This window comes from Mesocricetus auratus, unplaced genomic scaffold (genome assembly GCF_017639785.1).
Source record: "Mesocricetus auratus isolate SY011 unplaced genomic scaffold, BCM_Maur_2.0 Super-Scaffold_100009, whole genome shotgun sequence".
Taxonomy (NCBI): domain Eukaryota; kingdom Metazoa; phylum Chordata; class Mammalia; order Rodentia; family Cricetidae; genus Mesocricetus; species Mesocricetus auratus.
The window spans coordinates 69,650,250-69,669,730 of NW_024429193.1; the positions used below are offsets into that span (position 1 = coordinate 69,650,250).

A 19,481-nucleotide genomic window follows, 5' to 3' on the forward strand; every position below is an offset into this window, starting at 1 on the left:
GGAGCCAGGGTGTCTGTCTTCCCTTTCGCACTTGAATCTATGTCTGGGTGGTCTGTGTCCTTGGCTGCCCACAGTGGACAAGTTTCCTGTCCATTGGCTTGCTACTCTGGCAGCAGCTGGCGGGCTCCAGCACGGGTTCCGTAAAGACTTTCTCAGTTCTGTTTCCTGTGATGTAACAAGTCTGTTCTCCCTCTGCTGGCCCTACTGTTTCTCCACACTGGTTGGAACCGTAGAGTGGGAGAACTCACCACTGACCCACGGAAGCAGCTACTTAGTTTTCTCTTCGGGTGTCGGAGAAAAAGCCAAAGAAAGGTGGCTTTTGTCTTATAGAGGATGTCACAGTCACCTGACCCCCATTGCCTGCCACCTACATGAGTGACAGAAGGTAGGATCCATGTGTTTGCGCCAATGTGACTGGATCACAAAGAAACAGTTAGCAGATGGGAAATTTATTTTTCAAGACACATATAAACCAGCCATCACAGAGAGGACACTGGTGCTAATTTAGATGCAAATGGGATCATCCAACTAGAGCTGATTACAGAAGGGTCAGGGTGTCTATATGCTCAATTTCACTCCTACGTATCAAGTTAATGTGCTGCTGCACTGTGGGTGATGGCTGGGCTTTTTTTTTAAATAGAGTTTTGACTTTGTAGAAGAAGAATGTGATATCCACTTCCTATTTTAAAAGAAAACAAGCGGTCCATTTGGTTCATTTCTGAAAAGCTTGAAATTCTAATAATAGAAAGCGGGTAGAACCCTTCTAGAGCTTGTAGGAAGTAGGATGACTGTAAATCCAGTTGCCATCCTGTTCAGAAAGCCCGAGTCAATTCTATACACTTGGCTGATGTAGCCAGGGATGGATAGCTGGTGGGCAGTGTACTTGTACAAGTGATTTGGAGTTGTTTCCGTGTACTGTTTGTTGGATGACTGTGCTTCTCACAGTCAGGATTTTTTACACTGGCATATCACATTTATTGTGTATACCAGTGAAGCACCTATACGTAGTGCACCTTGTATGTGTTTCTAATAAAATATACATTTCTAAGTTCCACAGAACAGTACTTGTTCTTGCTACATGCAGGGTACACTAACATTTTCTACTTGAAAATGTTCTAACCATTGAATTCACTCACACAGTCTCAAGCTACAGTTTTTTAGAAAACACAACTTTAAGGGGATGGCAAAGGCAGTTGGCATGAAGAAAGAACCAAGTAAGGGCTAAAGGAAGATGGAGAAAATGGGTAAATAAAGACTAGTTCCAAAGGATGGACTCAATTGGACTGACAGAAATAAAACCAAGTTCCCAAGGAAGGGCTCTGCCCTGCTCTTGCACTGGGAACAAGCGGGAGCAGTGCCTCGGCGGCTCGTGCATTCTTCCGGGTCACAGCTGTCTTCTTTTGTCAAGGGTGAGTTTGATTTTGGGGGTGGGTGGAATTTGAGTTTTCACTATGCCACCTCAGTCATTATGGTCCACCCTTAATATGAAATGACACTCTCAAACTGCAGTCTGTGTAGACACTGTTAATTTGAATGACAAGTTAATTTGTAGAGCTGGCTATTTTTGTGTAAGTTGGTAGCTGCCTGCCACCCATTACAGAACAAGGTAGATTCTGGCAATCTTATGCTACAGAAGGGTCCCATGTTAGAGCTCATAGTCCCTCATCATTGAGGAGTTAGTTTGCGACTTCTGTGTTTTGCTAATGCTGTTCCGGGTCTGCATTCCCTAGGCTGAGTGTCTTTTCCTCTGTGGTTATCCTTAGCTTTCAAGTGATCACACTTAGGCTCTTAGTCTTATCCTCATTAAGGACGTTGCCTATTTGGGAGGATTAGAAAAAGTTTCTGAAAGTATGATAATGGGGCAGGAAGAGATTTTCTGGGATAAAGGACACTGAAGGATATGGTGGGGAGAAGAGGAGGAAGGAGACAGCAACTGGTTCCCTGGTTGGGGTGTCAGTTTAAGGTACGTGTGACCTCAATCTGTAAAGGTTTGCAACTTGATATTTAATGAGATCCGCTTTTTAATATTTATAGCATGTTATATAGATGCTGCCCCCAAGTGCTTCCTTAAATCCTCCTAGCTTATTAACGGCAGCTTTGATTTCTGAAAGGAAATAAAACTTTTCATTTACCCAGCCTAAGAGTAGTAGACAATCGCTGCTCTGCGCCCCCTTTCATGTGGCCCAGGACAGACTTGGATTCTAGCAAGTTGATTGCTGGGCTTTTGAGCTTATTAAGGTCACGTGTGACCCAGGGGAGACAGCTGAGGCTGCACTAGGCTGCAAAGCAACTTCTGGAGTCTCCTGGCATGTCAGTTCAGCAGTGCTGGGTGAAGTCGGAGACTTAGTATCAAAGAAGCTAGTTTTCAGCCCATTTGAAGCCATTTCATTTCTCTACCTTTTCCTAGTTAGCTTTTTTGCCTTGGTCATTTTGGTAGAGGTTTCCGCCAAGCAATCCCAATGTTGCAGTCAAGTGGACGTGAATAGCTGAACTCCATGTTTGTGGTTGAGCACCACTTCCTGTTTGGCTTGTTTAGTGGCATTATTTTGAAAATCTTCACTAAAAATGTACCTACACCCAAGTGTGGTAGCACATGCCTGTGACCTTAATGCTTTGGAGACCAAGGCAGAAGGATTATTAGATATAGTTAACCTGTTTTACACCAGGAGGCTTGCATTAAAAACTAAGGGATGAGAGTATAGCACAGTGGATAACGCTAGCATGGGGAGGCTTGAGTAAAACTTTATTCACAGAAGCACACACAAAGAAAAGGAAGGAAGAAAAAGAACAAAGAGGAAGGACACATGGAAGAACCTGTAGGACACATGGAGGGCAATGTTTCTTAGGTTTTTTCCACTTGGAATTCCTTTTGTCTAAGAAGTTTTAGCTGACCCTGGGTATATATGTACATTCCTTACTTTTCTCATTGCCATGACCAAATCTCCAACAAGCAACTAAAGGAGAGAAGGGTTTCCTTTGGCTTATACCTTAGGAAGGAACACCATCCACCATGGCTGGGAAGGGGTGGCAGCAGTGGAGGGAATCAGTCCCACAGTGTCTGCAGAAAGGAGGGAGAAGACTTAGACCTGGGGTCTATAGCTCCATGGCCTCCATCAGTGACACTTCTAGTGAGGCTCCGCCTCCTGAGCAGCACTACCAGATAGAGATCAAGTATCCAAACCTCAGCTTCTGTGAAGGACATTTCACATTCTACTATGTACATAAGATAGATACACAAATGCATGTTTTATTAATAAAGCATGAATTTGTTTAAAAACAATTATTTGTTACACATATAATTTTACCATTTATTAAGATGAAATCAAAGTTGCATACTGATGAATGTGCCTATTTATCTTCCAATAAAAAAATTAATTCTTGACTGAATATTTGATGCTGCAGGATGTGGAACATTTTCAGTGTTTTCCAGAATCGATTGCTGTTTAGATTTCACAATTGTCAGTGCTGAGAACACCAAGTCACATGAATACATAGTAGAAGGTAGTAGTATGGTTTAGGGTCATTTCAGAAATTGTTGGAAATCCCGACCTAAGCCTAATTAAAAATTCATTTAACAAATTGTATTTGAAACTCAAGTTAACAACTCAAACAGCAGTGTTTACAGGCAAGCATTATAACATAATACAATCCAAACATATAGTAATTCCATACTTACGTGCTGAGTGTATGGTGGTATAGAGTATATGGAAGAATTTAAGTTATGCTCAACTCTGGCAGATACAATGGCTGGGTCTTGGAGGGATAGCTACCATTCCCCCATGAAGAAGTCCTCTGTGTGCCCAGCTTTGTGTTCCATAGTAGGAATATTAGGTCTGAACCTTAGGACATCTTCGACATGTCCCATGCAAGTCCCAGTCGAGGACTACAGGAAGCTCCAGGCTAGAGCAGCTGGCTTCAGAAGCAGGGCAGCTTGTGAGACGCACTTTTCTTAGTGTCATTTATTTGCCTAGTGCTGATGCTTCCCTGCTTCCGTTTCCTTTATTATATTTGAGCTACAGTGCGCCCTTTAAAGTGGACAACTTCAAGTGGTCTGAATGCTTGCGTGCTCACACTGTTGCTACCAAGCTGGGGGTGTTTGCACTTCAGTGATGCGCCTATTCATTCAGAACACCATGGAGGGGGTTCAGTGGATTCTGAAAGATTGAATTCAAATAGACTTTATTACTATAAAGTCCATTATTTATTGGAATAAATAATGGAGACAGCTGATTTTGTGATATCTTACCCACCTGGACTCATCTATCTAGAACAGCTGAACACCAAGAACTTATAAAAAGTAATTCAAACCACCAAAATAGATAGAGTTAAGTCTTTATTCACAGATGCAGCCATTCATGGCCTATCCACACTCATCTCAAAGCTCTGGACATCTGGTTTCTAAACTGATCTGTGGGTTTTTAAAGCTGAAAATTAAAAGGAGAAGAGGAATGTAGTATAAAAAGAATGGCCCTGGCAATGGTACAATTAAAGCGACAGTGAGCACTTTTAAAGGGGGAGGAATGGAAAAGAGGAGACACACTCATTCAGAAAGCATTGTCGTCTGTTTTGTTATGAATGAAGCTCACTGGGTGGGGCAGGGCCTTTGAGGGTGTGGTGTTGGAACTCCAGAGCTCGAACTGTGTATTTGGTGACTTCAGTGCATCTGAGGGTGGGGCATTTCTGCACCCAGCAGAAACATTAATAGTCTGGTGATAACTTCTAGATAGAAAGATCAGCTGTTATATTCTGCTACATTTAGGAGAACAGGGAGCATATAGTAGCTCTTAGAATCAATATGTCTAAGGTTGAGGGGCTGAGGACATGCCTCAGTCAGTGAAGTGCCTGTCATGCAAACATGAAGACCCAGGTTCAGATCCCTGTCGTCCATGTTGAAATGCTAGGTAGAAGTGTGCATTTGCAACCCTATGGAGAGGGTAGCAGACACAGGCCCTGCAGGGCCATTGGCCATCCTAGTGGAATGAGTGAGCTCCAGGCTCAGTAAACTGTCCCCCGCCCCGCAACCTGCAAGAAACCCAAAAACGCACAAGATTTGGAGTGATCAAGGAATACACCTGACATTAACCTCCAGCCTCCACTTTAAGTCTCTGCTCCTCAGCTCTGTGAAAGACCTAACTCCAGTCTGATTCACTGAAAGACAATTTTTTTTCTGAGTAGGAAAAGCACACAGGTAGAAAAATCCCTATTTGTGTTCCAAAAAAAGTCACCACTACTTTATAAAGCAGTGAGTTCTTATAGCACTTTATAAATAATGTTTTATGCATGGTACTCATCTATAAAAATATTGACTTGCTGCTCTCCAGAAACACATCCGAGTGAACATCTGTAGCACTCCATGCCCGCACCTCTCCTTTGCAATTTATTACGTTATCATTTAATTTGCTGTAGCTCAATTTCCTGAACATAAAGCATGTTCCCAGGTTTACAGCTCCTTGTACATAGATGATACCAGTAAATGTTTATTGAATGACTAATAATGATACAAATTAAACCTAACTTTCTAATTACTCCTTTATTAACCATATAAATACTTTCATAATCTTTCGCTCCATTTTTGAGTATACACTAAAACTTTTATAGGGTTTAAGCTGCATTTGACTGGAGCTGTCAGAGCATATGGCTGCCTTCCCTGTCTTTGCCTCTCCCTGCCGGAGCTCCAGGGCAAGTGTTGTGTTGACTTCAGCTAAGCACTTAAGTGTGTTCATGGCAGTGACCTGTGTTGAGGTGGGATGTTGGGGTGAGTGTCTGGCAGTCTCCAGAAGATAGTTACCTGTGCTACTCTGTCATTGACTCCAGGTGACAGTGGAGGAGGTCATGACCACAACTGCATACCTGGACCTTTTCCTGCGCAGCATCTCTGAGCCAGCACTCCTGGAGATCTTCCTCCGTTTCATCCTACTGCACCAACACGAAAATGTCCACATTCTGGACACGCTCACCAGCCGAATCAACACCCCTTTTCGGGTAAGGAGAGCGATCAACTCAGATTCCAAAAAGAACTGCTTTGGGAATGAAATTATGACTATTCCCTTCCCTCCCTTTCCACTTTCCCCTGCAGCTGTTATCCTCTTTCTATTTGGGTGGACATAATTGATGACTTTTTCCCCTATCAGGTGCTCCTCTGTTAGGGAGGTTGCACTGCGCCCCCCCCGAATTTTCTCAATTTGTCTATGTTGATGCTTGTTCCTGTGGAACTGGCAAAATGCACTCTGAAGGGACAATATTCTGAGAACATAAAGGCTTGGGTGCAGAATAGCCGGGGCATGAGGTAGCATATCTCTGTCTGCCGTGTTTTGAAATGAAAGTCTGAGAAATTGTGGGTTAGGGTTCCATTCTTTCATTTGGAGCCACACTCAACTTTGACAACTAAGAGTGGCACCCACAGCAGCCCCTCCTCAAAGACTGTGTCAATTTAGTTGTAACCATTGTTTTAAAATCAAAAGATAGAATCTAACAGTATATCTTTGAGTTTATAGTGTATGTGTGTTACATGTTTAAAAATAGTATCACAGAGAGGGAGAGGAGAACATAGAACTATATAGGAATACTATTTCTGTATTTTGTTTGAATTAACTTAGTTTTAAATCCAAACTAGAGTCTGATAAGTTTACTGGAAGAACAAAAGCAACTAGTAAGGACATATGTACATATATATGTACATATATGTATATATACATACATGCATACATACATTCATACATACACACACACACACATATGTTGTAACATCTCGAAACAACTTATCCTTCCCCTTTATAATTTCTTGATTTTCTGGTATTTACAAGTATGTTGTTTATAGTATGTAAATATGTGCCTATCAATGTTGGTTTTAATTCAAACTCACTGTAATTTAAACTCGACAATATACATTGTGTGATTTCAATCCTTTTCAATTCACTGAACCTTGTTGGTTTGGCTTGTGGTCTACCTTGGAGAAGGCTGAATTTAGACCCTGCTGCAGTCAGGTGAAATGTGAAATGAGATTGTAAGTAGCAAAAAAATATTATAGCCTGTAACAGAAGCATAAATGCCTTGATTGCATTTGTCTGAGATAGATAGAAAAAAGTAAAGCTTACCAAAACAGAGAGGAGAATGATGGTTTCTGTGAATAGTGGCCGCCTTCCTTAAGCTGAGCTAGGTTGTCTATGAACTCTGAGCTAAGACTTAGTAGTAGAGAAAGCATTCCCTTAAGAAAAGGAGTAAGGTTTACCTAGTCCCACAGGTGGGTGGAGCAGGAGACTAGGGTGCTGGGGTGTGTTGGCTCCTGCTGCCAGGATGGAAGCCTCAGTGGCAGACCCCAGGCACAGGCAGGCGGCCTGGAACAGGCCCCGGTTTACCTAGTATGAATGAACTTTGGGAGCCCATTCCACTGGAGGGATGCTCTCTCAGTCTGGACACATGGGGGAGGGCCTAGGCCCTACCCTGGATGAAGTGACAGGCTCTGGAGATCCCCCATGGAGGGCAAGTGGAGTGGGGATTGGGTGGAGGCTGGGGAGCTGGAGGAGGGGAGGAAGAGGGAGCTGGGATTGGCATGTGAAGCAAGCTTGTTTCTAATTTAAATAAAAAGTTATTTAACAAAAGAAAAGAAAAGGAATAAGGTAAGAAGAGTGTGCTTGTTATTTAAACAGAGTGCTTCCATTTATATAATTAAGCAAATAAAGACCCAGATAATTAAAGATGCCTGATTTTTAGATGGCATGATCTTACATGTAAAAAAAAAATCTAAGGGATATGCTAAAAACTATTAGAACTCACAATGAGGTCAGCAAGGCTGAAAAAATGCAATTTCATGTACAAAATCAACTCTATTTTTATACACTAGTGTTTTAGTCCTCCTTTTCCTGTTATGATAAAATTTTCTGACAAAGACGGCTACTTAAAGGAGGTAAGTTTGCTTTAGCTTCCTTCAAGCATCAGGAGATGAAGTGGCTGGTCACATCACATCGTCAGGGGGATGACTGTGTGGATGTTGGGGCTAGAATCACTTTTGAGTGGTACACAATTAAAATGGGGTTTTCAGCATCAATCAAAGTTGTTAAGATAATCCCTCACACCCTCATAGGCATGCCCAGAGGTTTATCTCCCAGGTGATTTTAGATTCTGTCACATTGGCAATTAACACTAATCTTTGCAATGAGCAATATAAAAATCAAATTAAGATATCAGTCACATTTACAATAGTATCAAAATCACACACACACACACACACACAATTTCTATATTCATAGGCTGGAGGACTTATTCCTTCCTCATGTGATAAACATTAACTCAAAATGAATCATAGACTTAAAGTTTAAAGAGAATGAGAAATTTTTGTAGACAAACTGGACACATTCAAGATGAAGGTCTTTAGCATTTTAAGGATCTAAGAAATGAAAACCAGGTGTGGTGGGTGGTGTGTGCCTGTGAGCCTAGCATTCTGGAAAGTGAGACAGGAGTTTCACAAGTTGGAATCTAGCCTGAGTTACGTAGCAAGAACTTATTTCAAAAACAAGTCTAAGTCGAGATGCCTCAGTGGAAAGAGGCTCTCTGTGCAGAGGTGGCGACCTGAGTTCAATCAACAGAACCCCATAAAGGTGGAGGACAGACAGACAATACCAAGCTGTCCTGTCTTCCACATGTGCACAGTGATATGCGTGCCCACACATGTGACAATAATAAAGAAGTAACACATTTATTTATCTATCTATTTATTTATTTGCTTGTTTTTTCAAGACAGGTTTTCTTTATGTAGCCCTGGCTATCCTGGAACTTGCTCTGTAGATCAGAGATATACCTGCCCCTGCCTCCTAAATGCTAGTATTAAAGTTGTGTGCCACTGCCTGGCAGTAAACAAACTTTTAAAAAATTGAAAAGACAACCCATAGAATGGTTGGAAACGTTTAGGGCATATAAAATACTTGTAGGTAGAATAAAGGACTCCTGTGACTCAGTTATTAAAAGAAATATGCACCTTGCCAAGCACCTTGACAGTGATTGACAGGGGTTACTATGGCAATAGATAAGGAGGACACCTATTTGAGACTGGAAAAAGAAGTGTTGGGTGGCTGTTTGTGAGAAAGAACAAAAGGTTTTCCAGGGGGAGGTGATGCTAGGCTAAGTCTCCGAGGAAGCAGGAGAAGGCATTCTAGGAAAGGCACGTGCAGTGACTTGGAATGAGACGGGTGTTGCTTCTGACTAGCTACAGGCCTGTCACCATCCTTAGTAAAGGGAGTGTTTGGGGCCAGTCAAATACAGTTATTTCTTCACAATACTTTTGTTGGTTTTAAGTTCCTCCTGCCTAGAAGACAAACTGGCATTTACTCTCCTTTACAAAGAATAGGAGTCTAAATTACTGAAATGGCCTGAGAGATTGATAACAGCCTGGGACACAAAAGCTACAGTGATTTTTATAATTGGGTATCTCCCCTGTTTAGTAGTTCATCATTCCTTTTTAGAAATTAGAGGTTGAAAGAATTCATATGCTTGTAAAAAAGTATTTAATAATTAATTATTTTTTGAGTGAAGTTCTTAAGGAAGTATATTTTCACAGTCGGAGCACTGCAGGAAATGGAACCAAAGAGAAAAATTTGCCCCAATACCAAGAGAGATCCTGAAGAGAGGCCGCTGGGTTTTAGGTTTTAAGCAGTTTCCTGTGAATCCTCGATTGTAAATAATCGGTGTCACATTTGAAAACAGCTTAGGAAAACAAGTGGTCTGAAGAGGAAGTAGGAAAGACTGTATGTGTCAGAGTTGAAGGGGCACATTTGTATTATCTGGATCTTTCATTCGCAGTATGAGCAGTAGCATTTCGCAGGCAGCCGTTAGGTGTCTAGCCAGCTCTCCCCTGGGGGATCTGGGAAGAGGCCATTTTGTTCTGTAACTCTGATTTACTTGGAGTTATCAGCCTGACATCTGAAACCCCCTGTTGATTGCTCCCCAGCTTTGTGTGGTGTCGCTGGCGCTGTTCAGAACCCTCATCGGCTTACATTGTGAAGATGTGATGTTACAGTTGGTTTTAAGGTGAGCTTCCCTTGCTTACTGGGCTCCTCTGTGGTATTGCTGTTCTGTTTTACTTTGAAATGGGAATGAAGTAAGGACTGTGCCTAGAAGGAAGAAAAGTATTGAGAGCCAATTTAATGATTTGGTGTTACTTCCTAAAGTTAATCTTGTTTTATTATGAAAAGTTTTTAATGGGAGCATTTGTATTGTATTATGAATGTGTTCATGGAAACAATAATGAGAATGTTGGAAAAAATTTCCAAGTATTAAAGCTCTTTGGGGTCATGACTGAACTTTTCTCCTGGGTTACTCTTTGGTTTTTGCTCTCTTAAGGGACCCTTGCTATTTAACACAACTTTTGTTTTTTCCAAATATAAAACACTTCGATGTAGTTTTCAACCCCTTCTTTAGTAACATGACACTGTGACTGTCCAGTATGTGAGCTTCAGTTATGAGGGCAACATGAGACAGATAGACAGTCAGGGTCAGCACAAGACACCAAAGCCATCCTCCAGTGGGGGGGGGGCTCTGAGGATGCTGCTGTTTGAGGATGGGAGTTGCAGTGCCATTCAGATGGTCTGAGTTTAGTGATTTGGCAGCAGGTTCAGCAGCCCTCAATCCTGCCTTAGTCCCTTTCCACCTGCCCATGGGTCTCCTGCGTCTGTGAAGGAAAGTGACTGTGTTCCTTGGTAATGTGGTTCGGTCCCAAATCCTTGTTCTGTCCTCCAGAAGCTCCTAGCTAGTCCCTGGTCGTCATCCTCCTTCCTTTCTGCTGAACTCTACCTCTAAATCTGGGAATGCACTCCTAACACCAGCTGCAGGGTGTGTAGAGGGTCCACAATGCTAAGAGTCTGCAGAAAAGACTATGCTGGAGCAGAATTACTCCTTCTCTCCTCTATACCAAGGCAGGGACAGGCCCAGACTAAAGAAACGAACTTCCCGTGGAGATGTGTCTGTTCTGTCGTCTTCTCTGAAGTGGACTGGTGTATAGACCCAGAGCTGTGCTTTCTGGAGAGAAGGAATGGAAGAGTGGAACGCTTCGCTAGCAGAGGCAGGCAGGCTGGTCTGAGGAACTTTGCTCTAAGAGGGGGTAGCCAGCAGGTGTAGTGTAAGAGGGTCAGCCTATGCACCATTAAGTGCATTCCTCCTTCCTTAGTGGAACTAGGGACCAGTGAGAGAGAGAACAGGGCTACAGGAAGGCCTGGGCTTTCTCTATTCCACTTTTGGATTTTGCATCGACTTGAGTAGGAATTACTGAAGAGGGGCTGGGAACACAGCTCATTTTAAAGAGCCTGCCATGTAAGCATGGGAACCTGAATTTGATCCCTAGAACCCACTTTAAAAATAGTTGGTATGAGGGGTGGTGGTGGTGGCCTCGGCACATGCCTTTAATCCCAGCACTTGGGAGGCAGAGGCAGGAGGATCTCTGTGAGCCTGGTCTACAAGAGCTAGTTCCAGGACAGCCTCCAAAGCCACAGAGAAACCAAACCCTGTCTCAAAAAACAAAAAGAAAGGAAAAAGAAAAAAATAGTTGGTGTGTTAGTGTATGCTTGTAACCCTAGTTTCAGGGAATCAGAGACAGGGTCTCTGGAGTTCACTGCCAGTCAGCCTGGAGTAATAGTCGAGTTCCAGGCCAGTCTAGAGCTTGTCTCAAAACAAACAAGGTAGATGGTATCTGAGGAATGATATATGAGGTTGACCTTTGGCCTCCACGTATATGTATGTGTATACACACACACACAGAGAGAGACAGAGACAGAGACAGAGAGACAGAGAAAGAGAGAGAGAGAGAGAGAGAAAGAGAGAGAGAGAGAGAGAGAGAGAGAGAGAGAGAGAGAGAGAGAGAGAGAGAGAGAGAGAGAGAGAGAGAGATCAAGTACAGGGATCACTGAGATGCTCATAGCTCTAGAAAAGTCTGGGGAGGTGAAAGCACTGTTTTGGGAATGGTCATTGCCTGAGACTGGCCAGAACTTCAGATCCCCAGACACTAGTAAATCAGAGCCTAGAGGTGGGGCCGTGATCTGTGTTTTAGCAGACACTGGAGAGTCCCGGTGCACCACCAGAGTTGGAGTGTCACTGGCTAGAGGGAAGACTAGTGTGAGCACTGCATCCCAGAAAAGGGGGACTTAAAACAGACTTGAAAAACTTGGTGGCACACTCTGCAGGGCCTCACAGGGTGGTGCTTTATGGGGGACTATCATTTGTAAGATTCTAAAGCAAAACCATGCTTTTAAACTCTTAGAGTTTAAATCAGGTCATCAGTAACTAATCTTAAGGCATTAGCAGAGAACAAATCCGATCATAAGGTCACAGCTGGTGGTCTGTTTTAAAAGGATGACTTCAGCTCCCTAGCAAGTCTCCACCAACAGACAGAATGCATTAGCAGGGCCTGAATGAAATCCAGCAGAACAACTTGGCAAAGCATTTTTATTGCTCAGAACTGGGCTCTCACTCAAGGTGGGCAAAGCCTTGATTACATTTGAATGTTAAATTCCTAAATGCTGCTTCATTGATAGCAGGGAAAACAGCTGTGTTTGCAGTGTCTCTGGTCAGGTCTGAGATTCATTGCTTCCCCGCTGTGGGTCACCAAGGTCTGGAAAGGTTAGAGTGACAGGTTTGCTTGCTGGACATCTAGTGACCTTTACAAGATGAGCTCTGATAACTTTTTGCTCACAATATTCAAATCTGTCCTCAGCAATGGTGTTAAACATGGTTGCATCTGAGAGCCAGACCTAGACCTTATAATGATGAGAAAAGAACTCCTGTTCGAATGTACACATGCCCAAGTCAGGTCTAGTCATTTCTAGGGCATGATGCTATTACAAGTTCTGAATGGAAGTGTAGGGAGATGCTAGACCTGAGTTTAGGGATGACTTGACCACCTAGTCCTAGGTTCTCTGCCTGGTTGTTTTTTCCATAGGGATGGTGGTGCTACTATAATACAGTTCCTCTTTACTGAACACTTCCTCTATTTCCAACTCTACTTCCTGGAATACCAGAGGACCTGAGAGGCCTTTGAAGGAGACCTCTGGCTCCTGCCCCTCCCTCTGAGCCTACAGATCTACTTGTTCCACTTCTGGAACATGCTGCCTCAGATTATTGAGAGGATCAATTATGGTGACACGAAAGCATTTTGAAATAATGTAGGGTACTATATGTACTTAAGGGAGGGGACTTTCTAGAAAATATATTGTAAACTCATAAGAATATTGTCTTTCTGGTTTAGAATCTGTCTCTGGAGTAAGGACAACAAAAAAACTTCATTCTTCTATTCATTTAAGCTTGTTTTTATAGAATATAAAATAGATTGTAATCTCCCCTTTCATTTTTGTCTGCTGTGTGGTTGTTTGACTGCATGATAGGCTCGTGTGAGAGCCCCTGCAGCAGCACTGGCTGTGAGGCTCCCTCCTAATGAAGCTGTATGTGGTAAATAAGTCAGCATATTGCCATCGGTTGTAACTCAATACTCTTAAATATTGATACTTCAAAGTAGTATTCTATTCATAAGCGTACAAATCTCTCCCTTGGCAAAGTGTCAGAAGGGTAAATTGAAATGAGAGAGGATAGGCCAGTGAGCAGAAAACCCAGGAGAAAGTGCCCACTTCCCATGGTGCACCTGAGAAAGGGCAAGAGCAGACAGGAAATACTGACAGGAGAGAGGTGACAGACCCCTCTGCTCTGGGAACTTCCCAGTTGCTTAGAACTTGGCTGCCATTTCTGGATGTTCCTGTTAGGGCATTGTTGGTTTGTTTGTTTGTTTGTTTGTTTAATCAGGCTTGTGAACCCTGTTGCCTATAGTGTTCAGAAAGGAGCAGTTTTACTTGAAGACAGGCTTTTGTCTTACACTTTTGTCTTACAAAGGAGTTGGGGGTCTGTGGCAGAGTGGGGAGTCAGCCCAGGGAGAGGTGGAGAGGAGAAACATGGCCGCCGGACTTTGATGAGCAGTGAAGCTCTTCTGAAGCTCACTGACACCACTTGCAGCGTTCTGCCTATTGGTCCATGCTTGTTAATCTCTGCTTTTCATTTGGTGTCTCCCTGTCAGGGTATCAGTGAGCAGTGTGTGCTCTTTGTCACCACTGGTTTGTCACTGAATGGTGGCTTACTTTCTAAAAATGTATTCTTTGAGGACATCATATATGTATATCATATATTTTGATCATATCTACCCCCAACACCTCCTCCCACCCCACCTCCCATGCCTTCCAAACTTCATGTCATTTTTTTGATGATGATTTATTATTCAATGATGCCCAGTGAAAGGTTGTAGAGGGTTGAGGAAGTAAGAAAAATGTGTTTGTATAAGTGTAATATGAACGGCATTTTTTTTAATTCCTGGTATATTGGGAAATGACTTAATCTGGACATTTAATGACAATATTTCTTTTTTTCTTTAGAATAATCTTTTATTTTACATACCAAACCCCAGTTTCTTCTCCCTCCCTCCCTTCCTCCCTCCCTCCCTCCCTTCCTCCCTCCCACTCCTGCCACCCCACACTCATCTACTCCTCAAAGACGGTGAAGGCTCCCATGGGGAGTCAACAAAGTCTAAAGACAGTATTTCATAATCTGTGAGCTGTGTGTGGTGATGTAGACCTATAATACCAGTACTCAAGAAGCTGAAGCAGGGGGATAACGAGCTTGAGGCTAGACTGGGCTACATAGTGATTTGAGGCTGCCATGAGAAATGTAGCATTATAATCTGTCAATAAACACACACAGAGATCTGCAATAATTACTCTCTAAATTCAAGTAAAATCTCCAAACAAAATTACGTAGCATGTAGTCAAAAGATGGCTCAATTAAAAATAATACCTGTACTAAATGCTTACATGATTTTTCTGGTAGCAACAACCACATTATCTTGAAATTTCTCATTTGAGGGACATTTAGTGTATATTCTGTTCCGATCATTCTCTCAAAGATTGAAGGACACAGGGCTAGGGTATGGTACCCTTGACACAAAAATTCAACAGAACAACAGTGCTGTGAATCCTTGGGAGGTCGTTCTTGGGGTGGCTGTCTCCTTTCCCACGCCACAGAACTCTGCTTTGATCAAAAGGGATCTCCGGGCATTTGATTTATTTAGGAGGACAATCTTAACTTCTGCTGAGAACAGGTCTTTTTAAAGGTGTACATTGTCAACTCTTTCTTCTAAATTATTTCAAGCTATCCACTGGGTAGTATTTGATAAATAGCTTTATTAGCTTTGGTCCAGTGTTCCATTTTTTAATACTTCATACAAATAGATGAAGCATGTATATCATTTAAGTCATGACGTATCATTGGGCTGCAAACAGGCATTGAGTTCATGCAGTCTATAAACACTGAAGCTATTGATTCTATGAGTAGTTAATGATCCAAGTGCGGATACAGTAAGTTCCATGTAATCAGCACAGCTGTGGATATTACCACCCTGGAAAAGAAGAGCTCCCATCATGCTATGGGGTAGTTTTCCTTGCCTTCGTCCTTGCCTCCTCCTGGCAGACCGTGGCCCTCTGGAAAGCAGCAGCCGTTGCCTTCCCAAGCAAGAGCTCTTATATGCATACACTGATGAAATGTCCTTCTCCTGCAGCTGTCATCTACTGTCCCCTGCCCCATCTTCCTTCCCTTGCTCTGGGTGCTGCCATTACATCCTGGCCCCAGGCTGCCTGCGACTGCCCCCCCCCCGTCCGCCCAGCTGCCCCCATTCTCAGCTGCCCTGAGGTGCTGGAGCAGCCGGATCACCTGTGAGACTCTCCCTGTTGTCACCCCGATTACTAAGGCTCCTGGGGTCACAGAGTCCCTGTGAGAAAGGATGTCTTTATTTTCCACCTGCGCCACCTGTCTTTGCCTTTGTAAGGCTCAGAAGCAGGTAAATCTGAACACACCCATCCCCTCCCTGTGCTTTCCTCGCTCTGCTCCTCTTCGTTCCCGTTGCTTTTGAGAAACAGCTTGTGAAAGCAGATGCCGGCACACCGGACATGACTGATGTGCTGAGTCCGGCTCTGAGAAACAGCAGTGTGTGCCTGTGGAGGAGTGAGGAAGGAGACATGGCCTCATCACCGGCTGCACTAGGAATTTAACGTACTCAACAATGGCTGATTTGGGGAGTTTGTGTTCAGACCCCAGAGTGCTCTTGAAGTGACCACTTGGAGTGGATGGGGGATTGAATGTTTCCCTCCTTGACTCAGGCTCCTACAGCAGATGGGCCATTAGAACAGACAGGGTTCTTCGCTGGGATCTAGGAGGTGCGGGACCAGCCCATATTACAGCCCCAGACACACCCTGTGAGCTGTGCTTCCATCTCTACCAAGGGACCCTGAACCACAGCTTCATTTCCTCTGTGCTGCCTCTTTCGTGGGAAGTAGAAAAGATTGTGGTTACTCATATGGGGGTTTAGGCTGCTGTGAAGTCTTCTTTGGCTTCAGGTCCTTCAACCCACTTGGTCCATCCTTGTTGAAGTGACTGGTGTGGTTTCCGGTTAGAACAGTCAGCTACTAAACTCACCCGTTCTGCCCACAGAGCCCAGTCACGTGCTCAGGTGCATCTGAAACAGTTGATCAGATCGTCTCTTCTCCTGGTTCATGTTAACACTAAGATGCTTTCAGTCACCAGTCTACCTGAGCAGCGGGGGTCCCCGGGTTCCCACTGAGTTGGGCATCGCTTTCCCTCCTGTCAGGAGGACAGAAGAAGCTGTGGAGAGACTTTCCACCTTCACTCAGTGCCTATTATGAGTCAGCGTTTTAGGAACCAAAAGACACAACTGTTGAAGCAGTCCTTGCTCTGGGAGCACACATGTTGAGTGGAGATTACTGACGCTTCAGTGCACACAGGACACAGGGAGGGAAGCTCTGCCTTGGAGTAAGGATCCGGGAGGCCTCCCCGGAGACGGTGGTGTTTCCATGACAGGGAGCTGTCAGGCAGAGAAGGGGAGGCCTCACTCTGGATAGAGGTTGCAGTGGGTTTAAAGGCATGGGGTAAAGAGGGAAGTGAGATGGGATTGGAGAGGCTAGAAATGTGCTGACAAGAACAGTTCTGTCAGAAGGAAGAAGCCCATGGCAGGCTTTTAAGCAAGGGAGCGAATAACCAGTGGCCAGTGTGCCGGGTGGCCTGAGGGTGGGGAGAAAATGCGTCTTCATGCCCCGTCCGTCCCCGTGTCGTCCCCCGTCCCCCGACCCCGTCCCCCCCTGTCCCCCCCCCCCCCCCCGCCGTGACTAGTTTCAATTGAGTTTCATCGTGTCTTACCTGATAGTGGCTTTAGGTCACGGAAGAGACATTGAATGCTGGCTCTTTGTCATTTCAGGTACCTGATCCCCTGCAATCACATGATGCTGAGTCAGCGGTGGGCTGTGAAGGAAAGAGACTGTTACTCCATGTCTGCGGCCAGGCTGCTTGCCTTGACCCCCGTCTGCTGTGCCAGTGGCATCACTCTGACACTTGGGAACCAAGAGAGGGATTATATTCTCTGGTCAAAGTGCATGCATGATGGTTCAGGTGGGAGCATGTCAGGAATCATCCCTCTCTCTGGGCATGATGTGTCTCTTTAGGGAGTAGCTGGAGCCTTTTTCTGCTTTGTAAGGAGTCATAGACTCTTGTTAGTGTTCCTTAACCTAGTCATTTCACAGATTTTAATTTTACATGTCCCTTCTAGTGGTGTCTTCAGAGTCCAAATGTGAAAATAAGCATTAGTTAACGTGTCTCCTAAAACAATGAGTTACAGGTGTGCAGTCTATAACCAAGACAGGCCTGCTTTTTAACCTCCAAAGTTCAGACTTCACCCTCAGCTCCCTTCCCTGGGCAGTCACATTTAAGGATGCGACGGTAGTGCTGCCATTGCAGATGAAGAAGCAGACTTGGGGAGAACTGTCTTGTTCAGGGTTCTGTGATTGGCAACTCCTCCGATTCCTATACTCCATGTTTCTTCCATATCCTGCTTCTGGAGTTGCCAGAGATAGGCATCGTAGAGGGGAGATTACATAGCTAGCTGGCGGAATTCCTGTGCAGCAGTTAACAGCTAGGATTCTGATCTTGGCTTTCCCACCTTTTAGGGGAAAATTCCTAATCATTCTAAACCTTTCCCCCTTTCTGTGAAATAGTACCTTCTCCAAGGGACTGTTCCAAGGTTAGGTGAGTCAGGCACACAGAGTTCTTAGGAGACTTGCCCGGCACATAGCTGCTGCTCAGGAAATGTTTCTAGGAGTAGTTTGATGTCTTTTTAAATTTAAAGTGTATAAGGGAAGCAACACTAGCCATCTGAGAGTAGAATGGTAAGCAATGAGGTGTGTGTCTGTTTTACTGGGGTGTGTATATACTCCTAAAGGCTGAAGCCTGATCCACTCTGGTAGAGATTCCATTGTGAAGGGGCGCGGAGGTCACAAAAATGTGGCACCAGAGCGTGGAGAGGGTCCAGAGGAGACCAGCACTCAAATCATCCATGGCCCTGGGGTGGTTGTTCTCTCTGTGAGCGAGTGGGGAAAACAGTATCTATCTATAGAATCATTAACTTCCACGGCAGTGATAAAGCACACTTACAGTAGTCTAGATGTTTAAGGAATAGTGGATGGTGTATTTCCCTCCATGTCTGAATCTTGTTTAGACATTTCCTTTTAGGGGAAAGTGCACATGTGAACACAGGTGTTCCACCACTATTTCAGTGCCGAGGTTGGAACTTGTAGCTTGAAGTCAGTCGCCTTTAGACACACGTCACCTTCTCAGGTTGGAATGACTATTGTGATAGACTATGACTTCCTTGGCTCCAGAAGACCATCTGATATGTGCCAGCATCTTGATTGTTGCCAACAAGGTACAATGAGTTAATTGCCTTTTCTAGAAACCCAGGATTTTCCTACCAGAAAACCTGGTTCTCAAACTCATGAGTCATCAGTCTTCCAAACCCAAATACTTTACAGTTACTATACCGTGTGGCAGGCACCACATTAGGAGCATTATCTAGCCCTGGAAAGTGGCCCTCATCAGCCTTGTTTCTCGAATGACTAACATTGTCACCTGGGAAGTCAGGAGTCCCTCCTTCCTGGTTCCTAGTCTTGTTCATAAATGAATTTAGAAATGGACTCCGAAGGAAACTCAGACAATTTTATTAGAATTTGAGAGAGAAACACCAGGACAGGCAAACTGTGAGTCTTGGCAGATGCTGGGAAGAGGGAGAGGGGGAAGAGGCCATGCCTCAGGCCCTTCAAGTTAGGGTCCAAGAAAACAAGGAGATTCTGCAATAGATGAACGCCAGCTCCATGGAAGACATGAGTGTGTGTTACGGGGGCGGGGGGGGGGGGTTGGAGGCTGGAGGTGAGGTCTTTAGAGAAAGAGTGAGGGAGTCCAGGATGCCAGGGAAAGTGTGCCTAGGTCTTTGGCCAGTTTCCAAGAGAAAAACGGAAAAGAAGAAAGAGTTATCTCAGCAATGCAGAAAAGCTGGTGGGCTCCACAGCAGAGGCTCTGTAAGAGCCTGCGCAAGGGAAGGGGTACATGCATTATCTCATTAGGAGGAT

General features: G+C 44.2%; 1 protein-coding gene across 3 annotated transcripts in view; it reads left to right on the forward strand.

Annotated features, from left to right (window-relative positions):
* Nucleotides 1–19,481, forward strand: part of Fhip1a (FHF complex subunit HOOK interacting protein 1A) — a 237,507-nt gene that overhangs the window by 202,565 nt on the left and 15,461 nt on the right. For all 3 annotated transcript variants that reach the window (XM_021233104.2, XM_040752572.1, XM_021233107.2), the window contains 3 exons: nucleotides 5,815–5,982; nucleotides 9,941–10,020; nucleotides 17,282–17,472. In XM_021233104.2, coding sequence (XP_021088763.1) covers nucleotides 5,815–5,982; nucleotides 9,941–10,020; nucleotides 17,282–17,472 — 439 coding nt within the window. The remainder of the gene's footprint in view (nucleotides 1–5,814; nucleotides 5,983–9,940; nucleotides 10,021–17,281; nucleotides 17,473–19,481) is intronic.